This window comes from Gigantopelta aegis, chromosome 9, assembly GCF_016097555.1.
Source record: "Gigantopelta aegis isolate Gae_Host chromosome 9, Gae_host_genome, whole genome shotgun sequence".
NCBI classification, from domain to species: domain Eukaryota; kingdom Metazoa; phylum Mollusca; class Gastropoda; order Neomphalida; family Peltospiridae; genus Gigantopelta; species Gigantopelta aegis.
In genome coordinates, this window is record NC_054707.1 from 18,065,655 (window position 1) to 18,085,249 (window position 19,595).

At 44.3% G+C, this 19,595-nt stretch overlaps 1 protein-coding gene across 1 annotated transcript; it reads left to right on the forward strand.

The window, feature by feature from the left end:
* The first annotated feature begins 15,558 nt into the window (after positions 1 to 15,558).
* LOC121380555 lies at positions 15,559 to 18,706 on the forward strand. Its single transcript, XM_041509419.1, has 3 exons — positions 15,559 to 15,671; positions 16,808 to 16,949; positions 18,445 to 18,706. Exons 1-3 carry the CDS (start codon positions 15,580 to 15,582, stop codon positions 18,646 to 18,648), a joined length of 438 nt encoding a protein of 145 aa, XP_041365353.1. The 5' UTR covers positions 15,559 to 15,579; the 3' UTR covers positions 18,649 to 18,706.
* The last annotated feature ends 889 nt before the right edge of the window (positions 18,707 to 19,595 follow it).

Here is a 19,595-nt window from a genome sequence, read left to right on the forward strand (position 1 = left end):
CTTTTAATAAACCGGAAATGAACTTCTGGAATAGAGTTATCTTCTCATCTTACACCGAAAAAAAGAGAGAAAAAAAGAAGCGTTTTAAAGGAGCAATATCAAAGTCATATATAATGGTAGCACTAAATAAATTAATTTCCGGCTGGATCGAAGTTCGAAGTGCATAGAGAAGTTAACACCACAAGTCCTGTGATTGGTTATAAATGTGAATGTGTCGGTTGTAAAAAAAAAAAATGAATCCATGACGTTTCGCCCCCCCCCCCCCAGCCAGTTCGCCCCCAGTTTGACCTGTTCGCCCCATGTACCAGTTCGCCCCCAACTGTTTGCCTGTTCGCCCCCAAATATTTGTCAGTTCGCCCCCAATTAGTTGTTACTTTTAAACAATTAGTGTACTGTTTCTTTAGAGGATGTTAAAGTGTGTTCGTGTGTGTTTCTTTTCTTAGAGGGAAGGGGTTGTTGTCCTTCCACAATTTGGACTGATCATGAATCATGAGAATTGTAAAACGGGGTTATATTTTTTTTAGATGTAGTTAAACGTAGGGTGCTGAATAAGCGTAGACACCGACATTGTTTTCACAAATTCAAATAGAAATAAACAAATAAAACAATGGTTAAGCAGCTACATAACCTTGATGCTGATTATACATATTCGGCTAACACCTAAGAGGGCTTTGAACAGCATTTCGGTATGGCCTCTTCTGGTGAGCATTATTCTAACAGGGATTATTGCGGGGGTTCTTTTGGCCACTAATTAGTAACCATGAACATCAAAAAAGATGATCATCTTCTAAAAACACTATTACTGATTACAGTTAGCAGGTTAACACGTGATAATGGCCATAAAAGCGCGTACGACCAGCCTAGCCTAGCCTGGCCTGTTAGTCACTGGCGAAGTCAGAGGCTAAATCCGTAGTGGGCGTGCCTGAACCTCTGTGGATAGGGGCACGAGAAAATAGTTCCCACTCCTGGCCTGTCACATTCGATTTCTTCAGTTTTCATTATGCAGCCAAACCAACCGGTCATGGTCGAGTGCGCTGTGCAATTACCCCCCCCCCCCCCCACACCTGGGGGAATTAATTGCGACTTATGGGACGCTAATAGAATACCGCGTCTCGTACACCTTGGTGTACGGAGACAGGATTGCGAAGAAAGGAAGGTAGAGGAAGAGGAGACGTACGCCAGCGGCGGCGCAGGGGGAGCCAAAACCGGCGGCTAAACCGCCGGCAGCGGCTCCGTCTGCTGGACCGCCCAACGCCGCTCACCAGAGCAAGAAGACGAAGACGGAAGTGGCCCCGGCCTTAACTGTTGGAATCTCTTCAAACGAACAGGACGAGTTGAACGTGTTCGACACAGCCATCTGTGACACACCGTACAACAGACCTACTCCACCTGCCTCTACTTCAGCGTTTCCGGCTGTGTCGCCGATTTTACAGGCGACACCCGTAGAGACGCAGGCCCGGAAGACGGCTGTTGTGAAGAGAAAGGCGACCACTCCTCCGAGTGACACTCCAGTCAAGCCACGTCGCCCCTCACAACCGCCGGAACCAGTCACACAACCAGTGGAGCAATGGTCACTGCAGGCCGGCCGTCTTCCACAGCGTTACCAACAACTGGTTAAGATTAACCTCGAGGACGTACGGCAACTCATCAGCACGCCCAAACATCAGGCCTACCACCCACTTCCAGCCAGCAAAGATCAAGGGGACTTCGCCGTCCATCGAGTCAAGATGCAGGAGGGACACAACGCAGTATGCGTTACCATCCGCCGGGACGGAAGATACAACCAAGGACTGCTACTCTCTGAGAAGGACAACCCGACATTACATCGCGTCCTGAAAACCGTCGCAGCGGCAGACTATCGATCCATCGCCAGGAGTTTAGCGACCTCCGCCTACCGGTCGTACCTCCCGCATCTTGACACCACCGACTTCATCGGATCACCTTAGACGCCAACCTTTACTAGGACAGGTATTAACCTCCTTTTTGGGCTAGTTGGACTTTTGCGATCGACTTCAAAATTTGTATGTTTATTTTTTTATAAATAGTCCGACGCAATTTACTTTGGCGCCCGATCAATTGCTCAAAATCACCTTAAAACCCTTTCGGCCGAGCAGTCTTAACTATTTATGGGTTTAATTTTAGAGTCCAGACATGTTTTTGGATGCAGTTATTCTATGTAGACTTAACTTTTTAGCAGGTTTTACCAAGGAATCGAAATTCAGCCAATCACAGCTTGGCCTCACTTGGTGTCTACTATTTGGTCCGCGTTTTCGCTGGACTTCAATATGCAGACTTAGACTTTTGACAAGCTTTCCAAGGAATCGAAATTCAGCCAATCACAGCTTGGCCTCACTTGGTGTCTGCTATTTGGTCCGTGCTCTCGCTGGACTTCACTAAATGGCTTTTTTCCAAATTCCGCCCACCTCAAACTCAATCCCCCCCACCCCTCCTCCTGTCCCGGAATTGGTCACTGGCGAAGTCAGAGGCTAAATCCGGGGTGGGCGTGCCTGAACCTTGATTGGATAGGGGCACGTAAATAGAGTTCCACTTCCACTTCTTGGCCTGTCATGGACGGAGGACAGGCGTGTGCTACAGCAACTTATTCTGAATGTGCACGTAAAATCCTATGACCTGACACCGGCCTCGGTGGCGTCGTGGCAGGCCATCGGTCTACAGGCTGGTAGGTACTGGGTTCGGATCCCAGTCGAGGCATGGAATTTTTAATCCAGACACCGACTCCAAACCCTGAGTGAGTGCTCCGCAAGGCTCAATGGGTAGGTGTAAACCACTTGCACGACCAGTGATCCATAACTGGTTCAACAAAGGCCATGGTTTGTGCTATCCTGCCTGTGGGAAGCGCAAATAAAAGATCCCTTGCTGCCTGTCGTAAAAAGAGTAGCCTATGTGGCGACAGCGGGTTTCCTCTAAAAAAAATCTGTGTGGTCCTTAACCATATGTCTGACGCCATATAACCGTAAATAAAATGTGTTGAGTGCGTCGTTAAATAAAACACTTCTTTCTTTCTTTCCTATGACCTGACCTGACCTGCCTAGCCTGGCATTCGTATTCAACACAGAACAAACACGTATGGATATATCAGAAAGAACTTTATTACACTCAGGCTGTTCCATGACCAATATAAAAATTTCATGACTTTCCAGGCCAGGAACATGACCCGAACTGACTGGGGACGAACTGGTACCTTTGTGTGTTGTGTGTGTTTCACGTGGGGGCGAACTGACATCCTATTTAGGGGCGAGCTGACTGGGGGCGAATAGACCTAGGGGCGAATTGACTGGGGGCGAACTAGCGGGGGGGGGGGGGGGGGGCGGAGCGAAACGTCTGGTACCCAAAACAAATTAGTTTCATTTGGGCTAAAAATGTATGCAATTTTATTTGATGTAGTACCACCGTGTCAAGTAGCCTTGTGCTTGGAACATGTATGGGGCACCTGTAAAAAAAAGTACTCAAATATTGTGCGAAACTAGGGGTGTTGCAGAAACATCTGGTTATACCGAAAATGAGCCATGAAAGGTACCATTTTCTGCAGTTAATACTTTGAGGTAGGGGTTGTAGTACTTATATTTATGGGTCATAGTTTGGTTGATATATTTCATATAGTGTTTTTAAACACAAACGTTAACATGGTCGCCTATGGGATTTTAATTGGTATAGTCCAACCTAATGGCCAAAATTATTTACTAATTATTGTTTTCATAATTAAAGATTCTAGTTGTCAACATGCTCATCAATTATTACCAATAATTTATTTACCTTCTTCTTCTTCTTTTTTTTATTATTTTATTATTTTTTTTTTAACAATTAAATTAATATAATAAGATAAGATATAGATAATGAAAAGGATTTACTGGTATACATCGTTTTGAAGTTTTACAAAAAGTCTTACCTTTTGAAGCTGAATAACTTTAAATTTCATACCAAGCTTACAGTCAAAATGTTGTGTGATACAAAATTTAATGCCAAAATATACCATTAAAAAGGTACTGAATATCTATTGTTTATACTAAAAGTGATCAATGACTGGCCCATCATCTTCGCCTGTCATCATAACGTCATATTTCCCAAAGTAAAATGCAGTTCCTTACTTCTTCGAGGATGTTTTCAATATTTTGATATTTTCTTCAAGGTGGGCGGGACGTAGTCCAGTGGTAAAGCGTTCGCTTGATGCGCGTTCGGTGTAGGATCTACCCCCGTCTGTGGACCCATTGGGCTATTTCTCATTCTAGCCACTGCTCCACAACTGGTGTAACAAAGGCCCAAAAAGGGCACCATAACATTATGAAAAGGCACTATTGAAAAGTCTTTACAAGAAGGACATTATGCTGCGAATAGTGGGGTATAGACTGGTTAGTGAAGTTTATTGGGCGTTCCCTGTTATACTCCCTCGGAAAATGTTTTAAAAAGCAAACAACCTAAAACCCCATCACCTTCGTGGTGGTGGTGGTGGTGTGTGTGTGTGTGTGTGTGTGTGGTGGTGGGGGGGGGGGTCGACTTATTAAGGCCACATCAAAATTCGAAGGGTGTGCGCACCTCCAGCACCCTCTTCCTGAATCTACGTCTGGTTGAAGGTGACAGACGCCACCCATCTTCCCTGATTCTTACGGGTCTGTTATTATTGTAATGTACCTTTTTGTATCCCGTACATGTTGTGTTGGCCCGAGTGTTGCTGATGTGCCATTGATAACAGACGAGCACTGAGCGACACGTGAGCTGTCACCAGAGGTACGCAATACAGTGTGTGTTGTAGAAAGTGTGTATCATTGTATCCCGTACATGTTGTGTTGGCCCGAGTGTTGCTGATGTGCCATTGATAACAGACGAGCACTGAGCGACACGTGAGCTGTCACCAGAGGTACGCAATACAGTGTGTGTTGTTGTAGAAAGTGTGTATCATTGTATCCCGTACATGTTGTGTTGGCCCGAGTGTTGCTGATGTGCCATTGATAACAGACGAGCACTGAGCGACACGTGAGCTGTCACCAGAGGTACGCAATACAGTGTGTGTTGTAGAAAGTGTGTATCATTGTATCCCGTACATGTTGTGTTGGCCCGAGTGTTGCTGATGTGCCATTGATAACAGACGAGCACTGAGCGACACGTGAGCTGTCACCAGAGGTACGCAATACAGTGTGTGTTGTAGAAAGTGTGTATCATTGTATCCCGTACATGTTGTGTTGGCCCGAGTGTTGCTGATGTGCCATTGATAACAGACGAGCACTGAGCGACACGTGAGCTGTCACCAGAGGTACGCAATACAGTGTGTGTTGTAGAAAGTGTGTATCATTGTATCCCGTACATGTTGTGTTGGCCCGAGTGTTGCTGATGTGCCATTGATAACAGACGAGCACTGAGCGACACGTGAGCTGTCACCAGAGGTACGCAATACAGTGTGTGTTGTAGAAAGTGTGTATCATTGTATCCCGTACATGTTGTGTTGGCCCGAGTGTTGCTGATGTGCCATTGATAACAGACGAGCACTGAGCGACACGTGAGCTGTCACCAGAGGTACGCAATACAGTGTGTGTTGTAGAAAGTGTGTATCATTGTATCCCGTACATGTTGTGTTGGCCCGAGTGTTGCTGATGTGCCATTGATAACAGACGAGCACTGAGCGACACGTGAGCTGTCACCAGAGGTACGCAATACAGTGTGTGTTGTAGAAAGTGTGTATCATTGTATCCCGTACATGTTGTGTTGGCCCGAGTGTTGCTGATGTGCCATTGATAACAGACGAGCACTGAGCGACACGTGAGCTGTCACCAGAGGTACGCAATACAGTGTGTGTTGTAGAAAGTGTGTATCATTGTATCCCGTACATGTTGTGTTGGCCCGAGTGTTGCTGATGTGCCATTGATAACAGACGAGCACTGAGCGACACGTGAGCTGTCACCAGAGGTACGCAATACAGTGTGTGTTGTAGAAAGTGTGTATCATTGTATCCCGTACATGTTGTGTTGGCCCGAGTGTTGCTGATGTGCCATTGATAACAGACGAGCACTGAGCGACACGTGAGCTGTCACCAGAGGTACGCAATACAGTGTGTGTTGTAGAAAGTGTGTATCATTGTATCCCGTACATGTTGTGTTGGCCCGAGTGTTGCTGATGTGCCATTGATAACAGACGAGCACTGAGCGACACGTGAGCTGTCACCAGAGGTACGCAATACAGTGTGTGTTGTAGAAAGTGTGTATCATTGTATCCCGTACATGTTGTGTTGGCCCGAGTGTTGCTGATGTGCCATTGATAACAGACGAGCACTGAGCGACACGTGAGCTGTCACCAGAGGTACGCAATACAGTGTGTGTTGTAGAAAGTGTGTATCATTGTATCCCGTACATGTTGTGTTGGCCCGAGTGTTGCTGATGTGCCATTGATAACAGACAGCACTGAGCGACACGTGAGCTGTCACCAGAGGTACGCAATACAGTGTGTGTTGTAGAAAGTGTGTATCATTGTATCCCGTACATGTTGTGTTGGCCCGAGTGTTGCTGATGTGCCATTGATAACAGACGAGCACTGAGCGACACGTGAGCTGTCACCAGAGGTACGCAATACAGTGTGTGTTGTAGAAAGTGTGTATCATTGTATCCCGTACATGTTGTGTTGGCCCGAGTGTTGCTGATGTGCCATTGATAACAGACGAGCACTGAGCGACACGTGAGCTGTCACCAGAGGTACGCAATACAGTGTGTGTTGTAGAAAGTGTGTATCATTGTATCCCGTACATGTTGTGTTGGCCCGAGTGTTGCTGATGTGCCATTGATAACAGACGAGCACTGAGCGACACGTGAGCTGTCACCAGAGGTACGCAATACAGTGTGTGTTGTAGAAAGTGTGTATCATTGTATCCCGTACATGTTGTGTTGGCCCGAGTGTTGCTGATGTGCCATTGATAACAGACGAGCACTGAGCGACACGTGAGCTGTCACCAGAGGTACGCAATACAGTGTGTGTTGTAGAAAGTGTGTATCATTGTATCCCGTACATGTTGTGTTGGCCCGAGTGTTGCTGATGTGCCATTGATAACAGACGAGCACTGAGCGACACGTGAGCTGTCACCAGAGGTACGCAATACAGTGTGTGTTGTAGAAAGTGTGTATCATTGTATCCCGTACATGTTGTGTTGGCCCGAGTGTTGCTGATGTGCCATTGATAACAGACGAGCACTGAGCGACACGTGAGCTGTCACCAGAGGTACGCAATACAGTGTGTGTTGTAGAAAGTGTGTATCATTGTATCCCGTACATGTTGTGTTGGCCCGAGTGTTGCTGATGTGCCATTGATAACAGACGAGCACTGAGCGACACGTGAGCTGTCACCAGAGGTACGCAATACAGTGTGTGTTGTAGAAAGTGTGTATCATTGTATCCCGTACATGTTGTGTTGGCCCGAGTGTTGCTGATGTGCCATTGATAACAGACGAGCACTGAGCGACACGTGAGCTGTCACCAGAGGTACGCAATACAGTGTGTGTTGTAGAAAGTGTGTATCATTGTATCCCGTACATGTTGTGTTGGCCCGAGTGTTGCTGATGTGCCATTGATAACAGACGAGCACTGAGCGACACGTGAGCTGTCACCAGAGGTACGCAATACAGTGTGTGTTGTAGAAAGTGTGTATCATTGTATCCCGTACATGTTGTGTTGGCCCGAGTGTTGCTGATGTGCCATTGATAACAGACGAGCACTGAGCGACACGTGAGCTGTCACCAGAGGTACGCAATACAGTGTGTGTTGTAGAAAGTGTGTATCATTGTATCCCGTACATGTTGTGTTGGCCCGAGTGTTGCTGATGTGCCATTGATAACAGACGAGCACTGAGCGACACTTGAGCTGTCACCAGAGGTACGCAATACAGTGTGTGTTGTAGAAAGTGTGTATCATTGTATCCCGTACATGTTGTGTTGGCCCGAGTGTTGCTGATGTGCCATTGATAACAGACGAGCACTGAGCGACACGTGAGCTGTCACCAGAGGTACGCAATACAGTGTGTGTTGTAGAAAGTGTGTATCATTGTATCCCGTACATGTTGTGTTGGCCCGAGTGTTGCTGATGTGCCATTGATAACAGACGAGCACTGAGCGACACTTGAGCTGTCACCAGAGGTACGCAATACAGTGTGTGTTGTAGAAAGTGTGTATCATTGTATCCCGTACATGTTGTGTTGGCCCGAGTGTTGCTGATGTGCCATTGATAACAGACGAGCACTGAGCGACACGTGAGCTGTCACCAGAGGTACGCAATACAGTGTGTGTTGTAGAAAGTGTGTATCATTGTATCCCGTACATGTTGTGTTGGCCCGAGTGTTGCTGATGTGCCATTGATAACAGACGAGCACTGAGCGACACGTGAGCTGTCACCAGAGGTACGCAATACAGTGTGTGTGTAGAAAGTGTGTATCATTGTATCCCGTACATGTTGTGTTGGCCCGAGTGTTGCTGATGTGCCATTGATAACAGACGAGCACTGAGCGACACGTGAGCTGTCACCAGAGGTACGCAATACAGTGTGTGTTGTAGAAAGTGTGTATCATTGTATCCCGTACATGTTGTGTTGGCCCGAGTGTTGCTGATGTGCCATTGATAACAGACGAGCACTGAGCGACACGTGAGCTGTCACCAGAGGTACGCAATACAGTGTGTGTTGTAGAAAGTGTGTATCATTGTATCCCGTACATGTTGTGTTGGCCCGAGTGTTGCTGATGTGCCATTGATAACAGACGAGCACTGAGCGACACGTGAGCTGTCACCAGAGGTACGCAATACAGTGTGTGTTGTAGAAAGTGTGTATCATTGTATCCCGTACATGTTGTGTTGGCCCGAGTGTTGCTGATGTGCCATTGATAACAGACGAGCACTGAGCGACACGTGAGCTGTCACCAGAGGTACGCAATACAGTGTGTGTTGTAGAAAGTGTGTATCATTGTATCCCGTACATGTTGTGTTGGCCCGAGTGTTGCTGATGTGCCATTGATAACAGACGAGCACTGAGCGACACGTGAGCTGTCACCAGAGGTACGCAATACAGTGTGTGTTGTAGAAAGTGTGTATCATTGTATCCCGTACATGTTGTGTTGGCCCGAGTGTTGCTGATGTGCCATTGATAACAGACGAGCACTGAGCGACACGTGAGCTGTCACCAGAGGTACGCAATACAGTGTGTGTTGTAGAAAGTGTGTATCATTGTATCCCGTACATGTTGTGTTGGCCCGAGTGTTGCTGATGTGCCATTGATAACAGACGAGCACTGAGCGACACGTGAGCTGTCACCAGAGGTACGCAATACAGTGTGTGTTGTAGAAAGTGTGTATCATTGTATCCCGTACATGTTGTGTTGGCCCGAGTGTTGCTGATGTGCCATTGATAACAGACGAGCACTGAGCGACACGTGAGCTGTCACCAGAGGTACGCAATACAGTGTGTGTTGTAGAAAGTGTGTATCATTGTATCCCGTACATGTTGTGTTGGCCCGAGTGTTGCTGATGTGCCATTGATATTGAGACGAGCACTGAGCGACACGTGAGCTGTCACCAGAGGTACGCAATACAGTGTGTGTTGTAGAAAGTGTGTATCATTGTATCCCGTACATGTTGTGTTGGCCCGAGTGTTGCTGATGTGCCATTGATAACAGACGAGCACTGAGCGACACGTGAGCTGTCACCAGAGGTACGCAATACAGTGTGTGTTGTAGAAAGTGTGTATCATTGTATCCCGTACATGTTGTGTTGGCCCGAGTGTTGCTGATGTGCCATTGATAACAGACGAGCACTGAGCGACACGTGAGCTGTCACCAGAGGTACGCAATACAGTGTGTGTTGTAGAAAGTGTGTATCATTGTATCCCGTACATGTTGTGTTGGCCCGAGTGTTGCTGATGTGCCATTGATAACAGACGAGCACTGAGCGACACGTGAGCTGTCACCAGAGGTACGCAATACAGTGTGTGTTGTAGAAAGTGTGTATCATTGTATCCCGTACATGTTGTGTTGGCCCGAGTGTTGCTGATGTGCCATTGATAACAGACGAGCACTGAGCGACACGTGAGCTGTCACCAGAGGTACGCAATACAGTGTGTGTTGTAGAAAGTGTGTATCATTGTATCCCGTACATGTTGTGTTGGCCCGAGTGTTGCTGATGTGCCATTGATAACAGACGAGCACTGAGCGACACGTGAGCTGTCACCAGAGGTACGCAATACAGTGTGTGTTGTAGAAAGTGTGTATCATTGTATCCCGTACATGTTGTGTTGGCCCGAGTGTTGCTGATGTGCCATTGATAACAGACGAGCACTGAGCGACACGTGAGCTGTCACCAGAGGTACGCAATACAGTGTGTGTTGTAGAAAGTGTGTATCATTGTATCCCGTACATGTTGTGTTGGCCCGAGTGTTGCTGATGTGCCATTGATAACAGACGAGCACTGAGCGACACGTGAGCTGTCACCAGAGGTACGCAATACAGTGTGTGTTGTAGAAAGTGTGATTGTATCCCGTACATGTTGTGTTGGCCCGAGTGTTGCTGATGTGCCATTGATAACAGACGAGCACTGAGCGACACGTGAGCTGTCACCAGAGGTACGCAATACAGTGTGTGTTGTAGAAAGTACAGTGTGTGTTGTAGAAAGTGTGTATCATGTTGTGATGTGCCCACTGTACACCAGAGGTACGCAATGTGTGTGTTGGCCCGAGTGTTGCCCGATGTGCCATTGATAACAGACGAGCACTGAGCGACACGTGAGCTGTCACCAGAGGTACGCAATACAGTGTGTGTTGTAGAAAGTGTGTATCATTGTATCCCGTACATGTTGTGTTGGCCCGAGTGTTGCTGATGTGCCATTGATAACAGACGAGCACTGAGCGACACGTGAGCTGTCACCAGAGGTACGCAATACAGTGTGTGTTGTAGAAAGTGTGTATCATTGTATCCCGTACATGTTGTGTTGGCCCGAGTGTTGCTGATGTGCCATTGATAACAGACGAGCACTGAGCGACACGTGAGCTGTCACCAGAGGTACGCAATACAGTGTGTGTTGTAGAAAGTGTGTATCATTGTATCCCGTACATGTTGTGTTGGCCCGAGTGTTGCTGATGTGCCATTGATAACAGACGAGCACTGAGCGACACGTGAGCTGTCACCAGAGGTACGCAATACAGTGTGTGTTGTAGAAAGTGTGTATCATTGTATCCCGTACATGTTGTGTTGGCCCGAGTGTTGCTGATGTGCCATTGATAACAGACGAGCACTGAGCGACACGTGAGCTGTCACCAGAGGTACGCAATACAGTGTGTGTTGTAGAAAGTGTGTATCATTGTATCCCGTACATGTTGTGTTGGCCCGAGTGTTGCTGATGTGCCATTGATAACAGACGAGCACTGAGCGACACGTGAGCTGTCACCAGAGGTACGCAATACAGTGTGTGTTGTAGAAAGTGTGTATCATTGTATCCCGTACATGTTGTGTTGGCCCGAGTGTTGCTGATGTGCCATTGATAACAGACGAGCACTGAGCGACACGTGAGCTGTCACCAGAGGTACGCAATACAGTGTGTGTTGTAGAAAGTGTGTATCATTGTATCCCGTACATGTTGTGTTGGCCCGAGTGTTGCTGATGTGCCATTGATAACAGACGAGCACTGAGCGACACGTGAGCTGTCACCAGAGGTACGCAATACAGTGTGTGTTGTAGAAAGTGTGTATCATTGTATCCCGTACATGTTGTGTTGGCCCGAGTGTTGCTGATGTGCCATTGATAACAGACGAGCACTGAGCGACACGTGAGCTGTCACCAGAGGTACGCAATACAGTGTGTGTTGTAGAAAGTGTGTATCATTGTATCCCGTACATGTTGTGTTGGCCCGAGTGTTGCTGATGTGCCATTGATAACAGACGAGCACTGAGCGACACGTGAGCTGTCACCAGAGGTACGCAATACAGTGTGTGTTGTAGAAAGTGTGTATCATTGTATCCCGTACATGTTGTGTTGGCCCGAGTGTTGCTGATGTGCCATTGATAACAGACGAGCACTGAGCGACACGTGAGCTGTCACCAGAGGTACGCAATACAGTGTGTGTTGTAGAAAGTGTGTATCATTGTATCCCGTACATGTTGTGTTGGCCCGAGTGTTGCTGATGTGCCATTGATAACAGACGAGCACTGAGCGACACGTGAGCTGTCACCAGAGGTACGCAATACAGTGTGTGTTGTAGAAAGTGTGTATCATTGTATCCCGTACATGTTGTGTTGGCCCGAGTGTTGCTGATGTGCCATTGATAACAGACGAGCACTGAGCGACACGTGAGCTGTCACCAGAGGTACGCAATACAGTGTGTGTTGTAGAAAGTGTGTATCATTGTATCCCGTACATGTTGTGTTGGCCCGAGTGTTGCTGATGTGCCATTGATAACAGACGAGCACTGAGCGACACGTGAGCTGTCACCAGAGGTACGCAATACAGTGTGTGTTGTAGAAAGTGTGTATCATTGTATCCCGTACATGTTTGTGTTGGCCCGAGTGTTGCTGATGTGCCATTGATAACAGACGAGCACTGAGCGACACGTGAGCTGTCACCAGAGGTACGCAATACAGTGTGTGTTGTAGAAAGTGTGTATCATTGTATCCCGTACATGTTGTGTTGGCCCGAGTGTTGCTGATGTGCCATTGATAACAGACGAGCACTGAGCGACACGTGAGCTGTCACCAGAGGTACGCAATACAGTGTGTGTTGTAGAAAGTGTGTATCATTGTATCCCGTACATGTTGTGTTGGCCCGAGTGTTGCTGATGTGCCATTGATAACAGACGAGCACTGAGCGACACGTGAGCTGTCACCAGAGGTACGCAATACAGTGTGTGTTGTAGAAAGTGTGTATCATTGTATCCCGTACATGTTGTGTTGGCCCGAGTGTTGCTGATGTGCCATTGATAACAGACGAGCACTGAGCGACACGTGAGCTGTCACCAGAGGTACGCAATACAGTGTGTGTTGTACGAAGTGTAACTGTATCCCATATCCGTGGTGTTAGGTCGGGTGTCCTCTAGCGCTAGCCATAACTGAACGGCGCTAGAGGCCACTCGAGCTGACACTACGGGTACGTAATACAGTGCGTGCTTTATAAAGTGTGTACAATTTGACTACTACTAATAAAATTATACCTACTTTAATGTATTCCGTATGTTGCATTTCTCGTGTCTTGCACTATAATTCCATTTAAAATATAATTTTTTGAAGTAAATTTAGACGGTTCACCAAAAGTAAATAAGATCGGAATATATACTTTAAAAATTTAAAAAACAAAATCCTACCTGATGCCAAGTTTGATAAGAAAAAAACCTATTACCCAGTTTGACAAATGCAATACAAGTTTAGCGCTACATTTTGAAATTCCGATCCAGAACCAGTAGTCATTGTTCATGACGTCATATTTATGCAAACGTCGATTCGGTCGTTAGGTCTCACTACACAGATGTCATCTGCCATTGAAACCCATGTTAAATTGCTCAACTTCAAACGAACATTGCCAATAGAACGGGTTCTCGTTGGCACTAACAACATACACCATTGCGAACATACATTATACAAGCATTTATTTTCACTCCAAAATTGAGAACATTTCCGTCTCAGTTTTTTGCTATATGACCGCATCTGGCTGTAGTACCCGTGCTTCGTTAACCGATTCACTCCGGCTGTCTCTTGCGCTATACACCCATGTCCCAAAAGGTCGATGCTCAATATCACAAAATGACATGGGCAAAATACAGCCAGAAGGCGTACCATTAAGCATACATATTGTTTTAATTCTTCACCATTTCCTAGAAGTGAATATGTGAACCATAACATGTGTCACAATTAGGAACTATAGTGAACCGTGATCAGTGAACTCTAACCTGGAAGTGATCTGTGTAGTGAGACCTAAAAGGAGAGAGAGAGAGAGAGAGAGAGAGAGAGAGAGAGAGAGAGAGAGAGAGAGAGAGAGAGAGAGAGAGAGAGAAAAAAAAAAAAAAAAAACCCTGTTACATTGTGTTTTATCGTCCTACAAGCAGTTTAATTTTAGATTGTTTCACCGGTCAACTTATTATTATTATTATTATTATTATTATTATTATTTAAACTTATCTTTATTTTATGGGCTATAGCAAAGAGATCAATTGAATTGAATTGGCTGTAGTTGTCAAGAGCGGACCAATAAAAATGTTTCTGACAATCAAGTAAACTGAAGCGGTATATGAAATTGTTGGGATTTTTGTGTGTGTGTGTTACTTTACATAGTTACTCGGATAGTTGATACATTTTGTTTTCCTTCCAAATGTCATAAACTTGTGGCAGGCATGTGTAATTTCGCTACGGTGGGTGAAAACCCGAATATGTAAGATAGAACGAATGTTTCTTTCTCTGTAAGGCTACATTTCATGTTTTATATTTATTTAAAAATTTTTTTTATCTATTTTATATCTTATGTTCAATGGTTTTACAGAAACAGAAAGAGGAGAGTTCGGAAAGTAAACGACTCGGTCATTAAAATGATTGTGCTCCATTCATCACCTGTTGTCCTATTGATTCAGAATTTTTTTTTTTTTAAAACAAGACATAATACATATAGGTACAACTTTCAAGGCATGAAGTGCATTGCGCCCGAGCAATTAAGGGGTTTCTGAGGCATACCAACCCCCGGGCAATTTTGAAATTTAGATGGCCTGAATTGTGATTTCCTGGCACCCTAATAACATACCAATAGGCCTAATAATATGCTTTTTTTTCCTTTGGATTTAAAAAAAAAATAAAAAAAATACTATAACTCCATTTGAGTTGACCCTACCTTTAAGTACCTCGAATGGCCCAGAAATGGTAGTGGGAATGGGGGCAATACCTATGAACCAGGGCTCACACTGGAACAAATTTGGGTTTCGCCAATTTTCAGATATGTAGAGTATTTCCTGGTAAATTATTAATGCATGTAGGTGATTAATTTAAGAAAAGTGTTACTAGCCAAAGACTAAATAGTGCAGCCACTTTCGATAAAAAATAGCTTTTGGCTAATTTGGCAATGAACATATAGTGGCATTTGGCTAATTTGGCAATGGACATGGTGAGCCTATAGCCACCTGCTATACTTGTGTTCAGTGAGACTAAAACTCAGATAGTAAACCTCACTACCTCAAACTACGCGTCGACTTCTGATTGGGTTTTATCCGTTCCAACCAGTGCACCACAACTGGTCAAAGGCCTTGGTATGTGCTTTCCTGTATGTGGGGAAAGTGCATATAAAAGATCTCTTTCTGCATTAGGAAAAATGTAGCGGGTTTCCTCTGATGACTACGTGTCAGAATTACCATATGTTTGACATCCAACAGCCGATATTTAATCAGTGCTGTAGTGGTGTCGTTAAACAAAACAAACTTAAACTTCTGTTACAAATACTAGAAAAAGACGTGTGATTTGGTAATCCACTGATAGTTCGTGGTAACCTTGGCACAGATAATGCGACAGGTGTAGGCCTACTAGCTGTACGCATGTACATGTATACATATATAGATATGAACGGCAGATTGGGTTTGTGTTTGGGGCTAATGTGCCGCCTTGGAATTGTCTTTTGTAATGCTAATGGTGATTCAGTTCAGATAAGATTCCTCATTACTGTCAATGATACGTGGAATCCAAGGTAGGAAAGAAAGAAAGAAATGTTTTATTTAACAACGCACTCAACACATTTTATTTACGGTTATATGGCGTCAGACATATGGTTACGGACCACACAGATTTTGAGCGGAATCCCGCTGCCGCCACTACATGGGCTACTCTTCCGATTAGCAGCAAGGGGTCTTTTATTTGCGCTTCCCACAGGCAGGATAGCACAAACCATGGCCTTTGTTGAACCAGTTATGGATCATTGGTCGGTGCAAGTGCTTTACACCTACCCATTGAGCCTTGCGGAGCACTCACTCAGGGTTTGGAGTCGGTATCTGGATTAAAAATCCCATGCCTCGACTGGGATCCGAACCCAGTACCTACCAGCCTGTAGACCGATGGCCTACCACGACGCCACCGAGGCCGGTCTCCAAGGTAGGTTACATTTGACTAGATACCAATCTGCCAAAGCCCACCCCCACACGCACGCACGCACACTACAGATCTAGACCAAATGGTTTTTAAACGTTATTTCAAAACTCCCATCATGAATCCTATTTCACGACACCACAAGGGCACGTTGATTTATTAATCATCGGTTATTTGCTGTTAAACATACTAGTCAATATGTGACACGCAGTCAGATGAAACCCGCTTTAACGTTACATTACCAGCAAAGGAAGTTTTGTTTTATTTAACAACACCATTAAAGCACATTGGTTTATTAACCATCGGCTATTGGATGCCAAACACGTGTTAAGTTTGGCATATAGTCTTAGAGAGGAAACCCACTTCATTTTTTCAGTAGTAGCAAGGGATCTTTTTTATGCACCATCCCATGGACATGATAGCACATACCACGGCCTTTGATATACCAGTTTGATGCGCGGTTGGTTTTGTGATCGATCCCCGTCGGTGGGCTCATTGAGCTATTTCTCGTTCCAACCAGTGCACCATGACTGGTATATCAAAGGCCGTGGTATGTGCTATCCTGTATATCGGATGGTGCATATAAAAGATCCCAAAATGTTGCAGGTTTCCTCTCTAAGACTATATAATAATGACAATTACCACATGTTTGACATCCAATAGCCGATGATAATAAATCAATGTGCTCTAATGGTGTTGTTAAACAAAACAAACTTTAAACAAATTTTAACTTCATTTCAGTGGATGTATATACACTGCCATCTCACCACCGTTATGGTCAGGAGTCAAGTACAACAAATCTGATTCAATCCACATTGGAGGTTGTGACGTAGGACCTCTACGTTTTAATGTTCGTCAGCTGAACGGAGGCAAGAGCAAAATGGTAATTAAATCACACAATTAAACAACTTTCTTCTTCTTCTTCATATTTATGCGAGATATTCATATATATATATATATATATATATATATATATATATATATATTTATAATGCTTTTAAAATAGAAGGATTATAATGATCAGGCATGTAAACATCTTGAAGATTTAAATATCTGAAACTAAAATCCTTTTTCGTTTTCACTTCATGTTTCACACTTAACTTGGCGTGGTGTTTTGGGTTTTTTTTTTGGGTTTTTTGTTGGGGAGAGGGGTGAGGGATGTGGGTTGTATGTGTGCGTGTGTTTGGAGGGGGGGGGGGGGGGTCTCCAAGTGCGCAGTTTTTGACGCGGTTTGACGAGACTCGTAGGCCTAACTGGAAAACGGATGCATATTGCGCCGTTCTGTGAAAACGTAGGCTATATCTTCGCAAGCCACTGCACGTACTAGTCCGTACATTATTTTGTAATACAGGGGGCGGGACGTACCCCAGTGGTAAAGCGCTCGCCTGATGCGCTGTCGGTCAAGGATCGATCTCCGTCGATGGGCCCATTGGGTTTGTTCTCGTTCCTGCCAATGTACCACGACTGGTATATCATTGGCCGTGGTATGTTTTATCCCGTGTGTGTGATGGTGCACATGAGAGATCCCATGCTACTTACGAAATCAAATGTAGCGAGTTTCCTCTCTAAGACTATATATCAAAATTACTAAATGGTTGACATCCAATAGCCAATGATTATAAAATCAATGTGCTCTAGTGGTGTAGTTAAAGAAAACAAAATTCTTCTTTGTAATACATTATACTACACGGAATGGTACTTAGGCTTAGGAAGATAATGGAAACACTATGACAACCATAAAAACGATTTGTTTTATGCATCTGTTTTCCGCAGGGGCGAAATTTACCTTTTGATCGAGCTGAAGTGCTTGCGTCGCAGGATCGAATCGCCCCGCTCTATCCATTCAGCTGATTTGTTTTTTCTCGTTCCAACCAGTGCTCACAACTGGTCAAAGGCTGTGACATGTGTTTTCCTGTCTGTGGGTTTGACATTGTTGGGGAGGGGGTGTCATGGTGTATATTCATCGAGTATCATAGACTTTTATTTACAGATTAATCTATTTGAACCGTATTCCATCAGTAAATTTGACAGAACATCATTACACGAAGATACGGTTTTCAATTTACTTTTTAGAATTGTTTCTTCAAATTTGTGGAATTTCAGGTGCATTTTTTAAATTATTATTATTTTAATTTATTTTAACTGAACTAATAAATACACGAATAGATGAATAATGAGTAAATGAATGAATGAATGAATGGACGAATTAACGAAAACACGAATGGATATATGAATTAATGAATGATTGGATGAATGAACGAACGAACGGGTGGATAAAGGAATGGGTGGATGAACGAACGAACGGACAGACGGATGGATGGATGGATGAATTAATGCATTGACAACTCCTAGCTATCACATAATTAATGTCACTACAGGCTGTTGACCTAACGTTCTACTCTTCGGTGATTGAGGACGCCTCCCCTCCAACGTGCTCCATCCAATGGAACGGAACCTACTTAACTCCCGGGACAACCGACCCTGGCGAATCCCTTCTACCCGGCTGTTTTGTGATGGATTCCAGGGAGGGATATCACATGACCTATTACTGGTTTCACCTGTTGGATTGGATGTTTCTTTGAAATGTTGTCAGAAAGCATATCGCTTGCCATCTGATTATTAAAATACATTTTAAATCACTGTTTTGGACTGTTATTATAGCAATCTAAGAACATTTCCCCAACTACATTTGCATATAACCATTATATATATATATATATATATATATATATATATATATATATATATATATATATATATACTCACTCTTAAAAAAAGTAGGGACACTTGAAATATTAATGTTATACGTTTTGACCACAGACATCCTAGCAAAGAACGTTCAGGTCGGTTTATCAACACACCGAAACACATTCCATAGTTTGCACATGCATCACGCAGTGGGGTGTCATTCTCGATTTTGACAATTTCCAGGAAGGTCCATTAATCACTGTGGAACATTATTTCTATCAATCTTTTTCATTCTGTTGATCATACAGTTGTTATTGTTTTGTTTTTAGTCATTTTTATTGTTTGAATTTGCTATTTACTGATAAAAAAAGTCAACTTTCAAATTTCACTTCTGACCCCAATCGTCCTTCAAGATATTTGGTGGTCATAACACCTACTGTAATACTGAACTACCGGTTGTAAAGTTTGCCCAATTAATTCATTATTATCATATAACCATTCCCCACAGCTAATATACCTTACAATTTTGGCAATTGTAAATTAATTCGCCTTTCAAATGGGTATGCATAGTTTTTAGAGTTTAGAGGTAGGCTCCTTAAAATATTAAGCGAAATAAACCAGCTGCAATGCTGCAACCAGCTGCAATGCAATTTCAAATTTGAACTCTTATATATTAATTTCGAAAACTCTTATATATTAATTTCGAAAACTCGAACTCCCTGAAACTCGAACTGTTTCCTCGCCCCCATCAAGATCGAGTTATCGAAGTTTGACATGTATATGTATATCTGTATATCTGTATGTTTGCGTGTGTGTGTGTGTGTGTGTGTGTGTGTGTGTG